The 25,781-nt window shown below is 40.9% G+C and overlaps 3 protein-coding genes across 5 annotated transcripts in view; 1 reads left to right on the top strand and 2 right to left on the bottom strand.

The window, feature by feature from the left end:
- LOC110975799 (transmembrane protein 268-like) overlaps positions 1–12,444 on the bottom strand; it is a 31,677-nt gene extending 19,233 nt beyond the window's left edge. Inside the window, exons 1-2 of the mRNA XM_022228587.2 lie at positions 12,292–12,444; positions 11,996–12,086 (exon numbers count right to left, since the gene is read on the bottom strand). Coding sequence (XP_022084279.1) covers positions 11,996–12,044 — 49 coding nt within the window. The 5' untranslated portion in view covers positions 12,045–12,086; positions 12,292–12,444. The remainder of the gene's footprint in view (positions 1–11,995; positions 12,087–12,291) is intronic.
- A 2,247-nt stretch (positions 12,445–14,691) lies between these two features.
- On the top strand, positions 14,692–17,016 carry LOC110990702 (uncharacterized). Its single transcript, XM_087143588.1, has 6 exons — positions 14,692–14,977; positions 15,389–15,486; positions 15,674–15,804; positions 15,984–16,096; positions 16,415–16,566; positions 16,751–17,016. Exons 1-6 carry the CDS (start codon positions 14,748–14,750, stop codon positions 16,963–16,965), a joined length of 939 nt encoding a protein of 312 aa, XP_086999714.1. The 5' UTR covers positions 14,692–14,747; the 3' UTR covers positions 16,966–17,016.
- A 337-nt stretch (positions 17,017–17,353) lies between these two features.
- Positions 17,354–25,452, bottom strand: LOC110990165 (G2/M phase-specific E3 ubiquitin-protein ligase-like). 3 transcript variants are annotated; one of them, XM_087143586.1, is made up of 11 exons: positions 25,139–25,452; positions 24,805–24,916; positions 23,671–24,127; positions 23,300–23,383; positions 22,856–22,936; positions 22,193–22,314; positions 21,356–21,568; positions 20,936–21,194; positions 20,672–20,826; positions 19,607–19,836; positions 17,354–19,369 (listed from the first exon to the last, which is right to left on the bottom strand). In XM_087143586.1, exons 3-11 carry the CDS (start codon positions 23,926–23,928, stop codon positions 19,119–19,121), a joined length of 1,653 nt encoding a protein of 550 aa, XP_086999712.1. In that variant the 5' UTR covers positions 23,929–24,127; positions 24,805–24,916; positions 25,139–25,452; the 3' UTR covers positions 17,354–19,118. The 3 variants fall into 3 exon arrangements, with proteins under 3 accessions (XP_086999712.1, XP_086999713.1, XP_022110717.2); XM_087143587.1 differs by having other exon boundaries at positions 20,672–20,820; XM_022255025.2 differs by lacking the exon at positions 25,139–25,452 and having other exon boundaries at positions 24,805–24,965.
- Positions 25,453–25,781: the final 329 nt, after the last annotated feature.

Here is a 25,781-nt window from a genome sequence, read left to right as displayed (position 1 = left end):
CATTTCAGGGGGGGAGGGGGGCCAGATTTGAGTTATCCCAGGCCCAATCTTCTTGATACTTGCCAGCATCAGAGACATTCCTTATCAGTACATTTACATGTACCCCTACATATTGAACATTTCGATTCAATTGGCATCTGTAGGCTTTTGTTCTTAGTTCATGACCTCATGGCAGTCAGCCTGCATTAACCCTAACCCTCCTGAATCCTTCACCTGTTGGAGGATTGAGGAGGGTTAGGGTTAAAGTTAATATTTTTAGCTGAACTGTATAAACAAAAATCCCAAACAGACATTTTGTAAGACATGAATGCCAGATTCAATGTCAGACGGATTCCAAGCCATTACTTTAAAAAATTCCTCAAGGTTCGGCATGGCCAAAAACTGCCTTGTGATGGCATTCTAGAAACTGTCAGGGGAGGGGTGGGTACATGTACATACATGTACGTAACTTCCCATCTTCCCCCTCCCAGGCTCTTGTGGGTTATATTTTGGGGGGAGTTCTTGTCTCATACATGTACATGGGTGAGTAGCCACTTAAAAGTAAAGCTGAAAACAGCTACATGTAGCAAGGGTTCCCGTACATTTGTAGAGACCAGGTGTCCAAAAAAGCTGAAGTTCAGGGTAAAAATCTAAACCAAAAAAGCTGAGACCAGCTAAAAAGCTGAATTCTCACACCCGTGAATCCAAAAAGGAAGTGAATCCAAAAATCCCTAAAATTCAACGCTGCTATGGTTCTCATATGTTATGGTTCTCATATGTAGCTGGTCAGCTACATGTAGTTGGTCAGGAGAAAATTAATTTGCTAGTCCCCAGATATTTTCAACATTATCACATTGAAATATATGTGAAATATAAAAAGAATGAATACTCCTTCAAAAATTCTGTCCACTTTGGTAATGCCGGCAGACATGTGTCTATATCAAAGTCAACTCAGGTCACCATTTCACCAAAGTACAGTTTAGTATAGATACTCAAGTTATTTATCCAATTACATGACCGGTTTAACTGAGCCTTCCCCATGTCCATAAATTTATTGCAGGCATTAGCGGGGAGGTATAATGGGTAATGTACCTACATGTAACTGTACCAGTGCTGTATGCAGAAAATTCAAATGAGGAGCCACCGGCTCCTAGAAAAAAACGTTAGGCGACAGGTCGATTTTTGTACATACTGTACACACATTTGCAAAATACACACGTTACATGTACAAAATCTGACACACACAGGAACATCATTCAGTCAATTCCCTGCAGGACAGACAGGCTTGGGATTATGGACTGAGTCAAAAATGGCAACCAATTACATGTACATGTATATCAAATAAACAGCTGAAAAAGAAAAGACAAGGCATATTTGTTCCCTTACGTTTGAGTATTTTGTACCTGGGACCGGACCGGACCAAGGGGAGCTTTGGTTTCAAACTTCAAGTACATTTTGGACTGAAACAAGTTTATTTCACTGGAATTGTGGCATGCAAAGACTGCAAGTGCATTATGAATATGCGAAACATCTCAGATCCCCATACACACTCTAGTGTGCGACCACAAACCAGTCCACTCGGAAAGCGGTACAGGTCTAGTACCTATGCGCGCCTGTATGTCCCTTCATGTAAACTACATGTACATGTGTGTTGCAGTTAATGTGGGCTCACATGGTGTACATAGTAAGGTAGAGGGCATAAAATGCGTGATCATAGTGATATATTGCCCAGTGCACGTAGAAAAAAACTGGGCAGCGCTTGTTTGTGAAATATGACTGACAAGGTGGGCAAATAATAGGCACAAATCATGGTCGCCATTGGCGATAAGAATTAAACATCTGGTTGCATAGCATCATTTTTTAGGTGCGGATATGACTGTGTTGGTTGCACCTCACAGCGCTGATCTGTACCATTCTTCAAATGTCAGCTTTATCTTTGACTGTGGCATCATTGACCTCCCACCCAAGAATCATTAGAAACCAACAGAAAATACTAAAATTTAGCCTTCATGTTATACGAGACAATGTCACATTTCCTTCGGGGAGAATGGACCTCTGAGTTGAGCCCAAGGAAACAAATTCAACTTCAGGGGAACGAAAGCTTGCAGGCCGAGCTGATACACAGAAATGAAGCCAGGATGTGAAAAAGTCTACTCTCTGGCAATTTTTGTTTTCTTCCACCTAAGGCTTTTTTCACGCTAGACAAATCTCGGGGTTGACTCAACTCAACTCAACCCAGCTCTGGACCAGTGTTGACATGGTTGAGATTTTTTCGACCCGGGTTGAAAATTTTTCATGCTTGTTCTGCGTTAAACTCTTGGTCTTTGCAAAAACCAGAGTAAAATAATACTGGGTCAAACGCAGGGTTGAAAAGTCAAATTTTCCACTCAGGGTGGTCATGAATTCACCCAGGGTTGAGCCTGTAGTGTGACATGGCCTATTTTTTCCAAACTGCTTTGCAGAGAGAACTCCAAAGTGTCCAACAAATCATTCTGCCAGCTGGCGTGCATAAAATGTGTATGTAGGCAGTGCTAGATGAAACAAAAAGCTCTTTTGTTCTGCTGTGGTCGTACTCACTGATTCAGCGGACATCAAACAGGTTGCTGCTGAACAATCACTTCAGCAGAAGGGTGAGAATTCAATGTGTGTCACCAATAGAAAAGTGGGACCCTGGTCACCTCACCTCTTGAGATTAACAAAAGTTGACGACAAATTTTTTCCCTGACTTGTATAAAAAAACAAAACAAGTGGAGTCTTGATGAGTTTTTCGGCTGGTGCATTACACAAGCATTCCCCCCCCTCTGTCACATTTGGACAAACAATTCAAATTACAGTACTGCATCAAGATGTCATATCGCGGCACTCCAAAGAGAGAAATCAATAAGTGCCTTCCACTTTTGGCCATGGGCACTGGTACAAAACGTAGCAGCAAGGTTTAACATGGAATTGCCTTCAGGAACCTTTTGACACTATTCCACACCACAGGCAAGAAATGTCCCGGTACATGAACAGAAGGTTAGACAACTGCAATGTGAGAACTCCTGCCTGTTGTCTGCAGTGTTTGTTTTTCTTTTTTTTTATGTTTGTTCTTCTGTGTGACTAGATTGTTCCTAGGGCTGAGTGAATTCGAATAGTTCACTATTTGAATATTCGACCTTCAATTTTATCGTATATCCAAATATTCAGTCGTACTGACCGACAGATTGTTGATGAACAATCCATGTACAAAATCTGTTGCAATAAAGCACACAATTGAACATTTTCATCGAGATAATACATGTAGCTTCTCAAGTCTTCAAGTACAGTATCTCCAGCCATGATTTAGCAAGATTTTTGTGACGAATAATACTTGTACATGTACTTCTTGCCCTGTTGAAAATATCTATTCCTTTTAAATTTGTTCAGGAATAATTAACTTTTTGAGTTGTAAGATTTCTGTTGCTTTTCATTTGAATCTGCTTGAAACAAGCCTCCATAGTGCAATTTTTCTCATTTAAAACGAAAAGCAAATTCTCCTTTCCTTTTCATGAATTTTGCATTTGAATATTCAAATTTGGAAAATAACATTCCAATATTCGATAATCGATCGAATATTCAGATATCCCACACAGCCCTATTTGTTCCAATGGCTGATCAAGTACATACGCACCTCCAAACTATTCTCAACCAAACTCCCACTACTCCATTCATTATCACGTGCCAGTCGCTATTTTGCTTTTTACCAGGCGCAAAGATGCGTGTCAAACACACAAAACGGAAAGTTCAACGGAACCATCCTACTAAACCATGAACAGATGGCTACACACTATTGACAGGATGGGGGGGGAGGGTGTTATACTGTACGCTACAAATACCGGTACGCTGCCTTTCCCTTGTTCCTGAAATTTTAATGCCAATTGAATGTGTCTGAAGTATGATAAAACAAATGAATAAAACACCATTGAAATATGGAAAGGCTGTGTAGCACCGTGATCAGAATATCGACAAGAATATAAGATTAAATCAGTGCTTTGAAATATATATGATTGCCATATATTTCACTGATTTAATCTTATATTCTTGTTGAATAAAACACGGTTGTTTATCTTATTATATTGCCCCCCTCAGTATTGGAGGCTGGAAGATTATTATAGTTCCCCAGGCAAAGTTTATCCATTGCCAATGCCTTGGAGAGCTACATGTACATGTACAATGTATGTACATGTATGCATGTATGTGTAAAAAGACTCTCCATCCTTACACCATGTTATATTTGTGAACTATATATGTACAACCGAAACCCTATTAACCGGGGATCACACACATACATGTACATCATTTACATGTATGCGCCAATGTTTCCCACATCCCTGGAAGACACACCAAAGACCCCCTCCCATACATGTGCCTTCATGGGTCAGGCATTGTCATGGAAATGAGGGGTTATTGTAGCAGGAAGTCTGGAATTCCTGGAATGTGATGTAACCTCAGTTCTGACCCTTACCTCCCACTGCCACATTGTTAATGCCCTCTTAAGCCCTTCTCAGAGAAAAAAAAAGAGAACTGAAGATCATGCTTCTGGTCCTAAAACTGGCAGCTTTAGAAATTCACAAAAAGAGATTAGTGCACAGTAGTTTAGTACATGCACATGCATCCTGTACATGAATTACACATGTACATGTATTTCCTCTTACACGACGGAAGCTCAGACTCTGTAAAATGTGTACCTGTAACATGCTGTCAATAAAAAAAATTATGAAACAAGTTACATCACACATATCCTGGTACATGTACATGTGGTTTGTATGCCACTAGGCCCCAACCCCCCAAAAATTAAAACTTGTTTTTCGTCCATGGCCATCTACTGGTATATTTTCCCTGCCCAAGTCTTAATTTTTTCCTTCCCTAATTGGCCGCAGCATGCTATTATTGGGACATGGTTTCAAACAAAACATGTGGGGCACATACAGTTAAGCATACGTACATGTACACATGTACATGCATGATGTTTAACACCTGTTGGACTGGGATGATACATGTATTATATGTAGCTTTTTAAATTAATAAAACACTACACGTACATATACATGTACCAGTTTTTCAGTTCTCCATTTCTTCAACAAGGTTACGGTAAATGCTGAGCTACAATTTTGTTTTACTGGGACTTGAGAGTCTTGGCCCGTGTTTATATGTGACCAATTTGACCATACTGTACTGGTATATCAGTGCCAGGATTTTATTCTCCATAATTTGATATGCAGAAGAACACACACATGTAAAATGGGGACAATTTTAATTAGAATAAAAATAACAATAATTCCGATTTATAATGCGCACGTATCCACCCTGCTGGGTGCTCAAGGTGCATCATTATCACTATCCCTGCACATGGGGCTCAAAACAACTGAACGTTCATGACATTCATGAAACCATCTCAGCTCCCTGAGGAGCATACTACATGTAGCTGATGCTGCCCCATCAGGCGCACATGGCTAACATAACTAAATCTGCCCTCACAGGTACCCATTTACTCCTGGGTGGAGAGATCAAGAGGTACATAGGGGGTAAAGTGACTTGTCCATGATCACAACATGCTGCCACCCACTGGATTCGAACCCCTGACCCTATGAATGATCAGAAGCTGCAAACCATAACCGCTAGGCCACATGTCCCCCATGAACAGCCCCTGCAGACAGTTTGGGTTGCGAACACAAAATGTCCAACAATGTGTAAGCACCGTACATGTACAGGTGCTGGTATGTACAAACATCACTGCATGTCAGTATACACATTCTCAGACCTGTGCAAACTGTAAAAAGGCTGACACGTCTACACGTACATGTACGTGTACATGCTAATATGTTTGCCTGTGGTACCCCGGTACATGAACTGGAATAGATGTACACTGTTCACTTGACACGGCTCATTACTCACACTGTAATGTCAGCATGTCTAGTATTTCAGTTGTTCTGCGAAATGTATATATGATGCAGATGTCACAACCTAACCACTTTTACATGTACATGTACCTATGCACAGACATTGAAAGGGACATAAACCCGACCTATTAGGCCCGACACATGATCGATGAGGTATTGTAAGCTGCACGTGGGGCGGGTGCCAGGCTGAAATCACGAAATGCACGGGTATGCCTGGATATCTGACACCGTCGACGGAAAGGGGCCAGTCATGTTGTGCACTTTTGCTGACGGTATTACCAGGTATTTCCATGTGTAAGTTCAGCCATAGAGCAAGGAAACGTGACACAGTAAAGGAAAAGAGTGTAGAGAGTCTGGTTGGCGTAGTGGTACTTTCCTGGCTTCTCACCTGTGCTGCCCAGGTTCGATTAGTGGCTCTGTCCACATGTGGATTGGGGTTTTCATCCCTACCTGATTCCATGGGTTTTACCTCTAAAACTATAACTGCTTCTCTTTTTCGACAGGTTTCTTCAGGCTTGCCTAGGTTATTTTTGAGGAATTCTTGGCTTCAATTACAAGAAATACATAATAATACTAACATGCTTGTACCAGTACCTTAATGCATACATTTATAAACAGATTCACACTCAGATTCTTGTTAGCGGTGGGTCGGTAGATACCTTGGGTTGAGCATGTGGTGTAAGTACATGTACGGTAACACTTTTATGATATATACCCAGCCAGAAATGAGACCGAATAAGACAGAACCTATGTGTGTGGCAGGGCTACATGTTACAAAGAATGTTTAGTCAGGTGATATGCAATAGGATATAGGCACAGCCGATCGCATAGTCTAAGAACCAGACCTTCAAGTGCACACTAGGGTGCACTGAACCAATTCAAGCTCCATTGAAAATAGTGTAAAATCAACCAAGTTTGGAGCCCCATGGCAGGCAACTGAAGTCCCTGAGGCCTCTCAAACAAAAATCAATGTGTTGTTTGGTCCTTCAGATTTCATTTGATTTCAATTTTTAGTAGGTTAACTAATGAATTTTTTAATTATCCGCCCAAAACAAACTCACCCCCCAAAAAGTGAATGTTGCCAAGCCCTCCCAGCGGCCATTTTTCAAATGACATCCCTCACCTTCCTGGGGCTCTTCTGACTAATTTTCAATCCCATCTTTGTCTGCTTTGCCCCTAGATGGGTTCCCCTGAATCTACAGAGATGATCCTGGGCCATACTGACACAATTCCACCATTTCTTGGCCCCAACTGACCCCTCTTTTCGAAACAATCTCTGGGGGTACTTTTTGTGCGCCTCGGACTGGCGGAGAATTTTCCTTGAATTGGGACACTGCACCCTTTAATGCTATACAGTGCAAGATGAAGGAGCAAGAAAAGTAAGGGGCCGCGGCTAGGGCGTGTAGCAAAAAAGTGCTACACCATAGACTTGTACACAAACCCGATGCTACACCGGAAAATGAAAAAGGAAAGGACGGCAGCGTGTAGCAAAAAGCGCTACACCATAGACTTGTGCACAAACCCGATGCTATACAGTGCTACACGTGAGTCAGTTCAGTTCTGTTCTAAGCGTACACGGATATGTGATGCTTTCATAAGTACCTGTGAACTTCTACTCGTTAATGCGCATGCTCAGTTCTGCAGCAGTGTAGCGGTGCTACAAGGAAGACCATGTGGATTTGGCCGTCTCATTTCTGGCTGCATATGAAATATCGTGTAAAAATGATTCGATAAACTAGTTCCTTTTTGAACAGAATTGTATTTTTTCACGTAACAGTCACATGACCATTTTCTGCGTGGTGCTTCACAGAACCGGTACTAAGTCACTTAAAACCACTTTTGATGAGAGGGAATTTACACAACTTCCTGGCAACTGGCAAGTTCTTGTTTTAAATAGCCCATTCAATTTGAAGTTCAACAGCACGATGTACATGAAAGACAAAAAAGATTGTCTCTCCATACAGCTCCAACCTCAGCGTCCATGTTGCCTTGGGGGCAACGTGGACCATCACTCTAAAGGGGCGATAACATTACACAATAATCCAATAAGAAAAAGAGGGCAGTCACTAAAAAGGTCGTTTGATCTACATGTAGGGATAAAGCTGAAATTTTGCTTGGTTAATATTTTTTAAATACTTTTACTCACCAAGACAGAAGAATAATAAAACTATTCTTTTCAGAATAGTTGAAAACCATTCTCTATTGGGTGCAATTTTGGGGTAAACCAGCCATCTCCAACAAGGCGCCCACTGTTGTTATGGCATGACAAATGTGCATGACCTGTACACCTATGCCACACGTGCACCTGAATAATATCCCAGAAGATGACAACAAGGCTGCCAATGGCTTAAAGCTGCTTAGACATCATCTTATCAGTATGATCAGTGGTCAGAGCTGTTGGCCTATGCCTCTTTGGTCGATTCACACATACACGTATGTTAGAATTAGTTTGGAGATGTTAGCGGTCATGACTGTTCATTGACGGCACTATCATCGTCATGCGCTGATGGTGTGTCAGGGTGTGTTGACAGTGACAAGTAAGACCCTTACTACTTAGCCACTGCTTATAAATACTAATGCTAAACATTGTTAACCTGGGAAGTTAACTTCTAATTGACCAGAATGGTGAGTTGAAAAAACTACTACGGTAGGAACATGTGCATTGCTATAGTGCCGAATGCAGGCCTCAAATTTCATTTTTGCAGGGCACTCCCATTTGGCATTGGTGGACTGGCTGAAATAAAGGACAATAAAGCCAAACGTGAGGGCATTAATGCCATCAACGTACCAAAGTTATGGGCATCAATTAACCCTAACCCTCCAAAATCCTTTTCCGCATAACGGAGGAATTTGGAGGATTCAGGGTGTATTGCAAAAGCGCATGGCTGATTTCGAAGGATGCCATACGTGAAGGTCATGGATTAGACCTTAAGTTGTCTGTGCTTTGTTAAGCACAAACGCAGCCCAATATTTCTTTTGAATCAACTGCACAGCTCAAGAGTGCCATTCGCACTGCCTCAACATAATGACAGGAATCGCTGGAGGATTTTGAAGGATTTGGGTAGTTAGGCAAACCTCCAAATGACATTTCCAAGAAATTTTGGAGGATCTTGGAGGATTTGGGCTGAATGCAATTTTTAAATGTTGAAAATCTGAGGATTTCAGAGAATTCAGGATGGTTCCTATTAAAAGGCCTAGGGGGTTAGGGTTAATGAATTGAATAATCTTAATGTTAATAAGAGTACTGGTTGGATAACATTCCCACAAGGTTCCTGAAGGATGGTGCAATCGAGTTGCAAAAACCAATGACTCACATTATCAATCCCTCCATAGCTACCAATACTGTGCCAGATGATTTTAAAATTGCTCGTGTTCAGCCTTTGTTCAAGAAAAATAGTAAATCTGATGTCAGTAATTATAGACCGATTAGCATTCTGAACATCAGTGCAAAATTGCTCGAAAGAGCAGTTTATATTCATGTGGAGGAGTCGCTCAGGGAAATCAAAATCCTCTATAATTTCCAGTCAGGGTTCAGAAGTTCATTTTCAACCGATACATGTTTAATTCATTTAACTGACCATATCCGTACTCAAACATCTCTTGGTAATTAAAATGGAATGATTACGCTTGATCTTCAAAAGTGGACCATTTAATACTGTGTAAAAAGTTACAGGCTATGGGTATCGGATCTGTGGAATGGTTTCAGTCATACCAGAAACATAACAGAACTCAAATAGTTTCAGTCAACAGTCCAAACCTCTTGGATTAACTTGTGGCATCCCTCAAGGCAGCTTACTGGGCCCTTGACTATTCTTGTGTTATGTTAATGACATGCCAATCAGTGTTCTATGTAAACTCTTACTTTATGCTGATGTAGTGCTCTTTTGGTTTCTGACGAAAACCCTCATGACATAGGGATGTCTCTAAGCATGGAACTGGAGCCTTGTGGGCAATGGCTTTTTGACAACAAATTATCTTTACATTTGGGTAAAACTGAGTCTATTCTGTTTGGTTCTAAGGGCAAATTGAAGAAAGCAGATTCATTTGCAGTAAAGTGCAGTGGAGAAATGGTTAAATCATCTTCACCTGTTAAATATCTAGGAGTTATTCTAGACCCTGTTTTATCTGGTGAATGCACTGCTACTTCAATTATTAAGAAAGCTGGGGAAAGACTTTAGTTTCTTTACAGACAGGCTAATTTTCCCAATGAAAAACCACGTAAAATTTTGTGTTCTGCATTGATTTGATGTTACTTTGATTACTCATGTTCATCATGGTATTCTGCATTATCCATAAGAATGAAAAGCAAACTTCAAAATTTCAAATTGTGCAAAAGAAAATGGTTAGGTTCATAATGGACAAAAATTCAAGGGCCCATATTGGTCAGAAAGAACTCGATAGGCTGGGGTTACTTAACATTCAGGATAGGGTGACTCAATTGAAACTCAATCATGTATTTAAAGTGGTTCATAACTTAGCCCCTAAATATATGTCTGACAACTTTACCCGTGTTTTTGATAGATACTCTTATAATACAAGGCAAAGTCTTCTTAACTTCATTGTTCAAACTCACTCCAGTAGAAATACAGTTTTTGTTACAGCTATTAAAGACTGGAATGCACTGCCGTCTAACATCAAAAGCATCTCCAGTCTTCCCATATTTAAAAAACAAGTAAAGTCACATCTATCATAAAAAGCCAGTTAATAGAGAAATGTAGTGTTTATAATTAATAGGACAGATTTTAAATGGGGAGGGTTAAGTGACTTCGTTATAATGTTTTTTGTATTTGATTGTCCCGATTTTTAAATAATATGCAGTCTTGAAAATGATTGTAATTAGTAATGGGTAAATGGACTGATAGTTTACTGTTTTTCATGTTTTGTTTGTTCTGTATATGTGTCATTTTGTAAATTTGTCCATATGTATGTACTTAAGGGACCCCAATGGAAATAAGCCTGTGTAATTGGCTTTCTTGGGTTATCCCAGAATGAATCAACTGTATCTTGTTTTCTCTGTGTACGACTGTTGCTCAGTTGATTGATTTCTGAATAAAATAATAATAATAATAATACTGTCCATGATAAGTGCTGAACCAGCAGCCAAGTGTTGAAAGGCTTCAGTCTGTTTTGACTGCAGCCATTCTTTCCTCAGCATTTTGCATACCACAAAAACTGGCCAGGCCAGTGATTTTGCACACAACGTACAGTGTACATGTACGTGAGAAATAATCAGGGTTGATCCGATCGACCATACCGATGTCGTGTATGTACAGTTCGGATTGCCCATGGCACGAAGCACTAAACTGCAAACACTACATTGTGGTGCAAGTTAAAATACTGCCATAACCATACAATTGTCCCGTGTGCAGGAAAAAACATGGAGCTCTCGATATACCGATAACGCGTACACATTGATGAACACTTGTTCTAGACTGACATTATTGCATGGTACATCAAAATGCTTAGCTGAGGCATACGCTATTATGTTATGTCATTGGATAGGCTGGCGGGTGTCGCCTGTGATGTGCTTTGCTTGCGATCGTGCAGTATGCATGGAGTGGGCTGGGCTGCCGGTGCACGACGGGCTGAGTGTACGATATTCCCACATACACACAGTGCAGTCACGCCCTGCTTTATGCGTGCATGCCATGCATTTTTGTGGCGTGGCGCGGTGTTCCGGTCGAATGTGAGCAATCAAGGAACGATGGGTATGCCGCTTTCCATGCCGCTTTCCGTGTACCTCGCTGAACAGGGGCAGTCGATATGCATATGTAGGGCACTACGGCCAAGAGAAAAAAAGGACGCTGCCATCTTGGCGGTGAAACACGATCACCTTTCATGCCTTTCGGAGGCACCATGGCCAAATGGGAGGGCACCGACGGCCATGGCCGTCATGAAATTTGAGGCCTGCGAATGGTTTATCAAAAAAAAAAGGGTCATCAGGGCCAGTTGGTGCATGTGGGACTGAAATACCAAATTGGCTTATACCCTCAAGACTACATACCATAAATCATGACCACGTACCACGTCCTATGACTAACTAGTTAACATCATGATCAGGATCCCTGGCATGCAACAAGTCACGCACATTAACTCACCATCTTCCACAAATAAATCATCGCCGTAGTCTGGAGTCACTTCGTCCATTTCCGCCTCAGAACAAACAGTAGTTGCTCCAGTTCCCGCGAACTAGATGAGAGAGTAAGTTTCACAGCGAAAGGTTACTGCAAATGCAATCTTGGAAGTGGGAATGCTGTAATGGAGCCTCCATGCAATAATGTAAGCTGTACATGTCCGCTGAATTATGAAAAGTGCACTTCGCTCAATTTTTGCACAAACTTTTCTCGTGTACATCAGTTCATGACCAAGTGAAAAAGAAATAAGGCACACATACCGTCAATTATGGTCACACTACAAGCATTTAGGACCGCGTTTTCATGGGGTACCCGCATAAAATGAGACAAAATTTCTAGCCAGTCATTCGCTGCTTTACGTCTTTTACGTGTCTCACGCATCGCGCATGTACTGTATGTACAATGTATGTAGTGCGTGCAAGATTACCATGTTGTGCGCCACCAACGACAGTGCTAATACTGAATAGTGAAATAATGAAATGAATGACTTGTTTAAACTCTAAGTTCGACTATCTAATCCCTGATTTTCAGGAACTCTAGATTGGTGGATATTCGCCGCGCTATACGATCTTTGGTGAATATTGATTCAGAGTTCACCTCATTATTGCGTCGAGCCCACCACGGCAGAGCCAACCTTGGGCTAGATCATGGAATTATAAGCTGGAAGGTGTCTTGCCTTTAGCTTACTCACGCCACTTGAACAAGTCCTTTGCTTTTTCGGCTTACCCAAATGAGCATGCAAAAACAAAAAACAAAACAAAATAAAACAGAGAGCGATGCGTGGTTAGACAACATTCACAAATCTATGGTGTTCCATATGTGCCATCCAGCGTCGCATTTTTAAGCCGGCGTCGCATTTTTCACCGGGCGTCGCATTTTTCAGCCGGCGTCGCATTTTTCAGGCGGCGTCGCATTTTTCGACGGGCGTCGCATTTTTCAACAGGCGTCGCATTTTTCAACCGGCGTCGCATTTTTCACTGGGCGTCGCATTTTTCAGCCGGCGTCGCATTTTTCAACCGGCGTCGCATTTTTCGACGGGCGTCGCATTTTTCAACAGGCGTCGCATTTTTCAACCGGCGTCGCATTTTTCACTGGGCGTCGCATTTTTCAGCCGGCGTCGCATTTTTCAGGCGGCGTCGCATTTTTCGACGGGCGTCGCATTTTTCAACAGGCGTCGCATTTTTCAACCGGCGTCGCATTTTTCACCGGGCGTCGCATTTTTCAGCCGGCGTCGCATTTTTCAACCGGCGTCGCATTTTTCGACGGGCGTTGCATTTTTCACCGGGCGTCGCATTTTTCAACCGGCGTCACATTTTTCCGCCGGCGTCGCATTTTTCAACCGGCGTCGCATTTGTGGAAGAAAAGCATTAACTTTGACCTCTAGACAGCCCATTTGACGGAGCTATTGGACGGAGAGAACCCCCGCCTTTGTGTTGGTTATTGTTTAATCGGAATCTCAGATATTCTTTACAGACTTCTAGGGGGGATATGTTAGGTAACAATAGTCTGGAGTGTGTATAGGGATTGGACAGGTAAGGGGGTACCCCTCCGTCCCATACCTTGCCTGGTATAACACAGCCTGTAGCCTACATGCTGTAGCCTCCGACCTGAGTAGAAATGTATACGTTGCTACAACCACAACATGCTTTCAACAATGACGGCAATGACACTATCCTACAACGAGACCGATTGGTCCGTCATTACTTTGAAGCAGGGTACAGCTACGATGAGGTTCTTTCAATTTTGGTCCTTCGTCATCGAATAACCATCAGGTATTGGCCAACTTTATTTGTATATGTTGACATGGATGACTTGAGTGTTGGCCTATAGCTGTAGTATTTGTGTATATGTACATGTATTAGTTAGACTTTAAACGGTTAGTATCGCTTTCCTCCAGCCCATGCGTGGAAATAACACTTGTGTATTGTTTTATAAAGATGGATATGTTTGTATTCCTTGTACTGTCAGCCTGAGAACGCTGCACCGAATTCTCCGCAAATTGAATCTTAGGAGAAGAAGTCCTGACGACTTGACACTGAACAGGTTCCTAATAAGTTTGCGGGTAAGGATAACAGAACGTCTTGAAATACGGTAGCAGTGAGAAAAGAGACACTTTAGGTTGAAATCTCGCCTTACATTTCTTTTTTATTTACGTTTCATTCAAGCAGTGGTTGTGTCAAGTACTTTCTGGATCCGCTATTATTGTACCAAATTAATTAAATATAACAATTTTACTCACTGAATATTCCTTTGTTGGGTTTCATTGCTCGTATGCCCGCAATCTTAATATCTGGTGCATGTCCTCTAATACTTTTTGTACGGCAGTGGGTTGTAAGCAGGTTTTGTGTAAAGTAATTTCTGTGTTCAAAAGTAGAGTTACATGATTTTATGTTGCAGTACTGTATTTCATATGCTAGAAGATGTTACGCATACAGTAGTGGTGGTTATCAACTGTAAATTATTTTAATCCTACGAACGTTTCAGTTCCCGATGCTTTTGGAAATACAAATAGGGCAACAAGATAATTGCTTTCTTATTTATTTAACGACTTTTTCTTCGTAGGCTGAATTACAAGGCAGTGGCCACAATCTGGGATGCCGGGCCATGGCAAGAAGAATGTTGTCACGCTATAGCATCATTGTTCAAAGGTAGACCGACAAGAATAAAACATTGTCAATTACTGACTCAATAAATTTCTTATCTAGTTTTCATCTGAATGTTTGTTACTCTTCTTGTTTTTAGACATCGTAAATTGTGTTATTTTTTTGGTAGGAGCGTCGTCCTTGAAGGGCAACGCATGCTAGACCCTGAAGGGGTAGAACTACGTGGAAGACATAGACTGAGGAGACGCTCCTATGTCAATGAAGGCCCGAATTACGCAATCCACGTCGATCAGCATGACAAGCTAAAGGTTTATGGATTTGCTTTGCATGGAGCCATAGATGGGTAAGAACATTGCCAGTAGTCATTAGGGCTATTAAATTCAATGTCCATTTTTCCTCAGGAGATGAGACTTGACGCTCACTAGAAAAGTGGCAACCAATTATCTGTGTTTAGTTTTGAAATAGAAAAATTACAAATGCAACCCATCTTAGCAAAATTGTCCCCATTCAACAATCTCTATATTAAAATGCATGAGCATATCAAGTGTTATTTCATATATTGTACAAATTGTTATTTATTGTTAAACTGCGTCAGCCATTTCATTCAATGTAATGCAGTAAGAGTAGATCATTGATTTGAGGCGTTTTGTCAATGCAATGTACGTTCCAAAAATTAAGGACTGTTTTCCAAAAACCCTCCTGATTATTACATATTAAACCACTCCGACCATAATTCCAATTGATGTTCCGGCAGTTTTTCAAGGAGAATATTATGGCTCAGGGTAGCACACACAAACAATGATCCGCAAGTCGTGGCTTCATACTTCGTTGACTTTCTGCAAGAAATAGAAGGTGAGTATTTCATCTTTGATGTAATGGAACCACCTCCAAATATAATTTGATTAACGTTTTATGCAATGTTTGAGTTTGACACTATACACTAGTAGTCAAACCCTCTATTGCATGTCCTTTGCCTCCTTCAAAATTATCAATTACAAAGAACAGTTTTTAAAAGAACAATGTACGGACTTGTTGGTAGGTGTTCCACGGTGTGTTCAGATGGATAGGGGTACCGAGAATGTCTTGATTGAGGACATCCAAGAAGCTTTCCATTCAGAGTACAATGGGAACAACCACTGCGTTATCAAGAGTACGTCCCCACATAACCAGGTAGGCCAGTTATTTAACATTTCCTGTTTAGTTTATGATGTTAAAATGTCACTGACACATTTGATATTGTATGATACGCAAAGTGAAGAATTATGACGTACTGCGTAAAGGTAAACTCAGGGCAGGTAAGAGAATCATAGTCATGATTACATGCATTAGCATATTGTTTTTGTTGACAGCGTATCGAACGCTTTTGGAGGACATTGATGGCCATGATGGAAAACTTTTGGGTTGAAACCTTCCATGCGTTGGCTTCTGATGGCATCTTAGATTGCACCTCACAGCTGCAAGTGTAAGATTTTCATCTAAATTTTCCTATCCCTATAACTTAATTAACGCAATTAAGAAAATGGACGTCAAATTTTTTTTAGTGGCCAGGCAGTATTGCTATTGATTCTCAGTTGTCTGACAAATACATGTCATGTGTAATGAATGGAAGAATATCTAGGGTGTAAATTATTTCGCTTGTTGTTTTTGGTGATGCGTACTTGACGATATTCAACATCAAACTTGCTCACCGCTGTTACAGTGCTTTCCATAAATCGAATTGGCTACGTCGTCAGAACCAGCTAACAGTTGCTTTTTCGTCACTGATTTTTTAATATTTCAGTGAATGTTTCAGGTTTTGCTTCAACCAAATGATTCAGACTGAGCTGGATAATGTGAGAATAGAATGGAACCAGCACCGGACAAGGGCATCCCCGAATGTTGTCGCTTTACCCGGAAAACCTGACCTAATGTATTTCTTACCGACACTGTACGGTATGACCTTGTCCAATTTTTTTTGCAGAATGCAGCACATTTCCATTAATTTAGTGCATTGAGCACCTCGACATCCTTTCAAAGTAATGCTTCTACTGTAAAGTGCATAAATGCCCTACTGCATAGTGGTTCTACTGACTGAAAACAGAAGACTGTCCAACATTTCAATTTCTTTCATGCACAGATACACGTGATTATCGCATTCCAGTGCCACTTGCAGATATTCTTGCGGTGAAGGACGAGTTCACCACACCACCTACAGCTAGGGGTTGTTCTTCAACCGATATGGAAGATGTCCTGCAAGGTCTTATGACGGCTCACGACAAAGCCATGCCTTCCACAATAACAGAGGGCATTAAGTTATTTCAGTGGATATGTGACAAACTAGAAAATGAGTGAAACTGTGCACAAACAATGTCCGTCGCCGTCGTCCCGTGACGAATGAAAGGGAAAGTCCCAAAATTGGAAGGTTTACATAGAAACCCAAGCATGTGTATAAACCATTTTATTATGATAATAAGACTTTTACTAAATTATTATACTCCCATCATAACAGGACAAGCCAACACAACATAATTTTTTCAATTCAATGCTGTGGATATTTTAGAGACTTACTATTTAGGAAGAGACTATACTATGTAGGAATGGTTTTTGAATGTGAATCTGTCATGCATTTAACACAACTTGTTACCTATTTATATTGTATTATATAGCGTTTTTAACTTCTGTTATCCGTAGATATACTTTTCAACTCGTTTAGATGTAAACCGAGTATACCATTATTTCATCATTATCATTATCCTTCGCGTTGATAGCGGTATGTAGTTCTAATTTACCGGAAATCACATTCGTTGAAACAAATTTTCCTGAATGACTGGTATACAATGTGCACTGATGTAGAATGTCAAAGCTTATTTTGAAGTTGAGGAATAGTCAAAATCCCATGAAATGTGTGTTTTTCAAATTGTGCTCGCTAATCCACAATAACAAAACGTATTAGAAACTAACTTGATGGGTACATTTTACTCGTTAAATAAATAAACCCAAACGGGAAATACAGTGTATAAACGTAAGACTGGCCTACATTAGTATACAGACGTGAAACAGTAGGAAAAACGTTAGTCAAAAACTCACAAACTTGCACACAACGAACGCTTAAACACACAATTTACAAATTTCTGTCGTGCATTCTCTCAATCCACCAACGACTTTCGTGAACATACTCGGTCAAGATTCAACATCTTTGCCGCAATCGTTATCCAACACTGTAGCCTGAAATTATGAATAAATACAATCTGACCACTAATGTAGAAAAAGATTCAAACAGTACTCTTTCCGAGGTGCTATTGAGGACAGGTAGCGGCCAGTATCCAAACGATTTAAGCTATGCACAATGTATCATAGCATAATCATACAGCACGCTCTTATACGAACTATCTTTATACATCAAACAACTATCAGGTCTGACATCTCGTTGGTTGTTTTTGATCGAGCTAAACTTAATTCAAACCTACTTTTCCTTCCTCCTTGCCGACACATACTAATGATTATTTGAACATGTGGTCATTGTATAGAAACTGATTACAGATAAAGTCAAAAGCTAAGCTACCATTTCAAAATTCCGATAGGTGCCCGACAGAGCAATCCGACCAACATGCAATGTACATGTACTGTGGACCCCTATTTATAATCGACTACCAGGTGGAGTGTTTCTCTACCGATAACAGCCTTCGTCTCGCCGACTGATACGTTGCATGATTCCCAAGGCGGTGTTATTTTTAGTGGCACAACTACCCACCATTATTCACTCAATACCAGTAGTAATCTGTTGAGAGATATCCCATGTATGCCTCGCATTAGTTAATGACCCTCTTTCCTCTGTGCGTTCTCCACCAGTATTCCTCAACGACTTCTGTAATATATTTCACCGTTTATCAAAAAGCCTCTTGTTCTTTACAATTGATTGAGGTCGGAGTAAAGCGCAGGAAGAAATATTAAAAAAAAAGGCACTGAAATAAGTAGTATCTGTTCAGAACTACAGTGTATATAAATCTTGAAAACCATAACAACGCTGCAGAGTGTGTTTAGAAAAAGACAAATTTTAAAGGGGAATAAATTGTGATATGATTATAAATTGCCTTAAATTCATTTTAGCGCTTGGAAGCCAGGTTTGGGCATGAACATAATGCGTGAAAAAGTTCATTTTACATGTGAAAGAAACTCAAGCCTAAAGCCCGTCCATGTACATTTACTTGTACCTGGGATAAAAAAAAATTGTGTAACAACAACAACAACCTATTTGACTCTCTATTACATGTATAGCCCCTAACCTTGGCTAATGGTTAGCACTTGCTGTCATCTGTCAACGCCCGACAAGCCACTTGTCCCCGGGCCCCGAGTCCCTCGTAAAGCACCACCATTCATTACATACAACCAATGGCCACAAGGAAAAGTTACGTGTTGGTTATCGATTATTTTTTGGTCGGATGTCTCCGGCCTATGGTCAACAGATACGAAGTTAGAATTTATTTGGTGTTCGATGATGACAGGAGTTAGATTTTTCCAAAACCTTGACAGTTTTGTATGGCTTCCACAATCAGGTCTTGGAGGTCATCAGGTTCCTCCACGCCTCTGGGGAGCCTAAGAATTGGACCACACGTGTGAGAAGTGGGCAAACGACGGATTCCGGTAACAGGCGTGTAGAAGTCCACAACAAGGCTTTCTGTAAACCCACAAGGAGGGATCTTGTCGGCCGCCGTCCAAAACTCCAACAGTTGCCCAAGGGAAACATCTGCAGACTTCTCTGTAACCAGATGTTAAAACAGTCACATATACAGAAGATGTATCTACTTGCATCCGTAAATTAAAAAAACAATGAACAGTGAACCCGTCCCCAACATAATGTGCTTGAGAAAAAAAGGAGCTCATAACAAGAATTTAGAAATCAAACAAATCGGACATGGATTTCAATCCATGATGGATTTCAATAATACAATATGAATTAACTGCTTCAATAGCTTTGAAAACTACAAAAAATTACCGGCACAGCGCTGAAGGAAGATTTCGAAGGAATACACTGTATCCTCCTCAGAGAGGTGTCTGTTTGACCAATCAGGTGAATAATTGATCCTGTAGAGTTTCTTCATGTCTCGTAGTGTCAGTTCATTATTTTGGGTCACGAACAATGGGGCCGTTGCAGTGGGGTTCTTTAGGATTTCAGGCCAAAGTGGCCCTAGGCCTTCAATGAACTGGTTTACAGCTGGTTGTACTCTGGAACAGGTTAATATAAAAAAGAATCAGGACAAGTCCAAGCAAGATAGTGACAAAATTAGTATCAAACTGTACTGGTCAATTTTAGCAATTCTACAACTAGGAACGTTAGTGGTGATTACACACGTGAGACCTGGATAAGTCTAGCTTGATGACGTATATTGGACTTTTGGAACGTTGTGGGGTTTGCCTGTCTACGAATACTTTTACACGACAGTTTTGGATGTATGAAGTCATCGACTGTTGTGACACGGGTGGAATCAATGCGGTTTTGTACCCTAGACCCGACGAAAGTCATGGGGCTGTAATAAATCGAGTGCAAATCGAGTATTAGGTGCAATACAGAGAGTCGAGTCCAGTCGCTCCAGAAAAGACGGCGGGAGATAACGACCTATTTCCTGCGTCCTTTTTTTGGGGGGGGGGTGGTTTTTTTTGGGGGGGTTGGTTTTTTTGGGGGGGTTGGTTGTTTTGGGTGGCTTTTTAAGGGGAGGGGCTGCTGCAAATCATGTAATCTATGCCAACGCTACAAGATTTCTTTGGCAATATAGTTATTAATATTTGTATTCCCGTCAGTAAGTATTATGACCAGTAATTCGTACTTAAGCTCACCCAATGCAGTCACACACGTCTGACGAACACATCAAATTCCCATATCGCAGAAAATAATTGTGTTTCATACAACCAAATCCGTTTATGATAGACGCTTCGAAATAAATGTTCTCAGGTAGCAGGGAAGGAGACCAGTAAAAATCTGAATTAACTCCCCTATATTCATTGCTAACTCTTTAAGTCTTCGTCTGACCCAAAATTATTCTTTTGTTACATTAAATTGTACCTGTAATAAACCTCGTGCATCAAAAGGTCATTAACAAGCTCGTCACGCTGCTTCAGCTGCAGCCCAAAGACTTTGCCGACTCCCTCTTGGATCAACCAATCAGAGATATCAAGGACTGTCTTCTCGTATTCCTGTTGGTCCTTGCAATTCTGTAGCTAGATCAAAAACGTCTATTTCATCGGAACAACGTCGATTTCAGCGGATCTATTTTTTCTGTTATATGAAAACCATTTACGCTGGTATGATCTATTACGATTTACTAACCTTAATCAAGTTTCCGCGAGATTCGGGGTCAGCTATGTGCTCTATGTCTGATGGGTTAACATGTTTACCCGTCATGGCAGCAAAAAGGGAAGGTGAAAGGGCAGCAAGACCTGGTCCTCCGTTTACAAAGCTCCAGGTCAGAAACTGTCCGGCGGTCTTATATGCCTGTTCTTTAAGAAGTTGCAAGTTGTATGTGAACGTCATTCCTGACTGAACACCCTGAAAAACTCCCCCGGCCAACACCTCGCCCATTAGCAGCCTTGGATAAAACATAAAAAGCAAACAATCAAAATTTGTGTTCCGATGGGCAGGGCCGAGGGGCATGGGCAGGGAAGATAGTCATAGTGGGACGGGTTAGGTGAGGGCGGGTCTGGCTGTACAATGTAGGGTAAAAAACAATTCCCGTGGTTATAGGTCTACTTGAAAAATTCTCGTCGTGGCCCCCCGTTGTCTTCCGCCTCTTCGCCTGCAAATGTCACGAAGGGAGTTTTCCAAAAACTGAATTCAGTGGACTTGATGGCCCTCCTAGTTGACGTCAGGATCTTTCTGCGGTGAACAATCAATGTAAAAGGTGTGCTCGATACGAGAGAAGTTACCCGTTGGTGTATGTCAGGCAAGGATTCCAGATCATCTCTATGAATGAACAAACAGTGTTAAATGGTAATAAATATATTTTTCAGTTTTTGTTTACTTGAAAGTCCAAAGGTAATATCGACGAGGAAGGCAACAGGGACAACAAAATCCCATTCAGATATTCTGCTCCTTGGCGGGGTTTTCCCCTGGTAATTCCGACCAAATTTGGGGAGTGAATACCTATTCTTCTCAAGCCCTCCATAGAAAAAGGAACTACATGTAGACCCTACCGCTAAACACAATAACACATATTCACTTGTTTTTTGCCCCACCCTGACTGTTCAGAGTGTGCAAGTGAGAGCACGTCGAAAACAAAAGCTTGTCTTGGGTAGGACTCGAGCCCACGACATCCCGTTTACAAGTGCAAACGTCTTAGGGGCCTAATCACTCAATCGGTAACCGAGCTTGCCGTTGCCGGCTGGCTGGTTCGAGTCAGATACAACATGCAGCGGATAAAGCGAAGAAAAACACAATTAACTCCTCCAGGACGCAAGAACATCTTTGGAAAAGACATATTGGGATGTTCCGATTGGAAATTGTTTATGCCTTTCCAGATAACGCCCAAGCAGGTAACTGTTAAAGAGTAAGATGACTCTGATATTGTGAAAAATTGCGGCAACATACTGATACTCGGTAGTCACTGCATCCACATCCGTTGTAGGTGCATCGTCACTTTGTGCATCGTCGCTGTCTTCAAGTAAGTTGACATACGTTTCATACAGGTCCTCTCTGTCACTTCCACCAACCTAGAATGAAATTAATGAAAACAATCTACAACAGGTAACATATACTCAGCAAATGAGAACTCAGTAAGCCTTAGTAAGCCTGGTACACTGAGTTGTGTGACTGAACTTAAAAACACTGTTGCTATAGCTCGTGATTCGTTTGCAGCGTTCAATTAGTTACATAGGATACGTCTTCACTAATGCAATGTTTTCATTAGATACTACGGACACAAAGGAACCTGTCGGTGTTCCAGGTCTTATTCAAAGCTGTTAGCACATGTATTCTCAGCAGGCTTATTGAGATTTTACAGACTCCCTTCATGAACAACAATTGGACTATAATAATGTCGGCTGTGTGGCAACACTTTATTTCTCTGACGCTAGAGGGTCACGCTTGAAATTACGGAACATAGTTGGTCTTAACCTTGAGAACCCCAAAGCAATTGACAAATCCAAAACAAACTGATTCAAACTAAAACGTAAAGACTACTCTAAGAACACTCATTTGTGAAACACACGAACTCTTGATATTAATTAAGAAAAACAAATGAAGAGAGTTTACTTTTCTGTGGCCTGGAAAAGACACCGTAGGAGTGTCTGGCTGTGCAATGTTTTCCAGCGAGCAGGTGGATTTCGGCACAACCTGTAAATGACATTATCAATATCAAGAGTTTCGCTTAACAGTATGTCGGTAACACGATTAGGAAAGCGTTTTAATATTTGACATTTCTGTCAACACTCTAATCTGTATGTTACTGATCTTTGAAGACTCCAACTGTAATTCCATGCCTGTTGCAATTTATCCTACATTTCAATGTTTACACATGTACACATCCTACATCCTTAAAAGTACATCGTATAAACGGCCAAAATAGTATAGAAAAAATGACACGCCGGTCTCAAAACACCACGTCACACCTATTTTTTGGTGAGTACCCGTTCTATTGTACCTAATCACATTAGTAAAGTAAGCGAGATAAAAATGTTAATATGATCGCATGCACACCTTTGAGCGTGACGATGTCTCAGCAGTGATGTTGATATGGGGCAAGTCGTTCTCATCGTCCGCCTCATCATCGGAAGATATGTCCTGGCATGAAGGCAACATTAACTGATGTCAGCACAATGCATAATAGATGGATACATATCCTAAAACTCACAATGGTATTTAACAATGAAAAAAAAATAAAAGAGTTCGCTAGGCCATTGTAAAAAGACTTGAAAGGGAAGCTTTTTACGGCAAGCAGGCAGGCCTCGAAATATAATTGGTCTATTCCTTGAAACTTTACAGTTCAAGTATTACATGAATTTGCAGTTCAATTTTTACAAATACGTTAAAAACATATTCAGTCACATGTCAAGGAAATGTATACTTACATCCGATTTCATCGAAGTTACCAGGTACACGCGCACAGGGTGGGTCTTTAACTCTTGGCAAAAACGCCAAAGAGTAAACTCTTCACCAACACAGAACGAGTCCAGTGTTTTCCCACTGAACGTTGTGACGTTGGTGTGGACATCTTTCAACCGAACACTTTTGGCCTCATTTTCCCCCCCTGGAAAAAACAGATCCGTGCAGAGCTTAATTATTTCCTCCAGAGATGAGTTTCTCGGAATGTCCATGGGATATGGCATGAGCCTCCCCCATTGGCTGCTGTCACTTGCTTTAGTGGACCTCCCTTTCGATCACGATGTTTCCATCCAACTGTGATTTTCTGTGTTTGTGATTCTTTCCCACACTGTTTGCCGGTTGATCTGAATGATGTTTTACCAAGTCGCCTGCTTTTCACCATATTCCTCAGTTTTGTTACCACGGGTGCTGTAGCGGCAGTACCTTTTAACATGAAAACAGAAAATAAAACCAGACAATAAGTTGACACATTCTTGAAGTCTCCTCCCTGATTCTCGATCAGGCGGCCATGTAATTTTGAAAAAATTTAGCATTAACTTAACCATATCCGTTTTCTGTTGAAATACGGGTAAAGGTACTCCACAGTAACTTTGATAATTTGTAATTATTCATTTTAGCGAGATTAGCATTCCACCTCTTTAGATTTAACTTTAACAAATTTTCCATTATGTCTGAAATCGCCGCCTTTTCATTCTACTGCACAACCAGTTCCTTGTCATGTAAAGTTTCCGCCTATTCCATTATGTGTAGCCTACAGACATATCTAACTTGTACTACATCTATGTCTACAGTACAAACTTTGTTTTAAGGTGAACTTTCATATGGCTAATAAGAATGAAACCAAGACACTTTCCTTTCTTAAGTTTTGTGACTGGACTACATCTTGTTTTAACAGTATGCAAGTCCTGCATAATTTTACAGCTCCTCGGTTAGTCTTCTTCTTTCAGTCACGTCCAGTCGACACTGAGTTATCTCGAATTCTACTGCAATTTTCTCGGGCCATTATAGAATAATTGAGGTTGCTAACTTCGAATACCGAATAAATATTTACTTCTGGTATGACCTTGTAAATAATCGAATCCAGTACAGGTAGTACTTACTGTCTACATATTCTCTACATTTCTGACGGATTTTTATCCGATCGCCAATACTGGCAACACCTAGGAGTTGGAAATCTGAATCGCTTGCAGTCATAACCTCATTGGGTCCAACCTGTGGAAACAAAAAATGACAGTTAGTTCTCTTTATCGAATTTATTAACGCAGGATTTCGGGTTTTATTTAGTATTGTCAGTGTTAATTGAGCCAGCAACAGTGGTGTCTTCATGTTAAGCAGCAGAAAACAAGTTATCGATGACGTGTCCAGATAAGAAAAACTCAAGTGGCAAGTATGCATTTATCAATTGAAATCGGGCATCGTAAAAAAAACACTTACGCCGTTATCACGGAATAACTTCATTACTTCATCGGAAAGACCGAGGGAGGCCAGGATCTCGTCCATCACCGGTACCGCCAGCTTATTATAAAACACTCCAAGCTAGTCTAATAAAGAATGAAGTTATCTGTTGTGGAGAATCTCACACGTACGACAACATTTGTCACAGAAAAAGAAAATTAGACAGAAACACATGTACAAGTACGTGTGTAACCCCAGGGTCAATCAAGAAGCAGCAGCTACGACGAAACACCCTTTTCCAACAGTGACACTTCTCAAACCCAAATCAACAGGCAGTCCCCAAGACCTTGGGAGGTCATTTCGTTGAGTGATAAACACAAGCCCCCCTCCAAATACAGAGAGATGAATGATCTCAAGCCCATGACCAGACGGCCTCCACCGGGGGAATGCCTGAACCAGGGACCATTGCCTGAACAACTTCCATTGTGAGAAATACCTTTCTACTACTGTAATGAAAAAAAAAAAATCAGTCTTGGCTTCCTCTGGACAGATTTTAATGGTTCAAAAAGTGTTTTGGGAAAGGTTCGCGTGATTTTGTATTGCTGACTACTTCTTTCAACCAAGAAAAACAAAAATTTCTCTAAGTTGTGGTGCGTGACATTTCTTCGCCGAGGGTAGTTAC

This window comes from Acanthaster planci, linkage group LG11 (genome assembly GCF_054643075.1).
Source record: "Acanthaster planci isolate LZ-2023a linkage group LG11, COTS_SCS, whole genome shotgun sequence".
Taxonomy (NCBI): Eukaryota; Metazoa; Echinodermata; class Asteroidea; order Valvatida; family Acanthasteridae; genus Acanthaster; species Acanthaster planci.
Note: the sequence above shows the minus strand (reverse complement) of the source record. Positions and strands in the feature narration are given on the sequence as shown.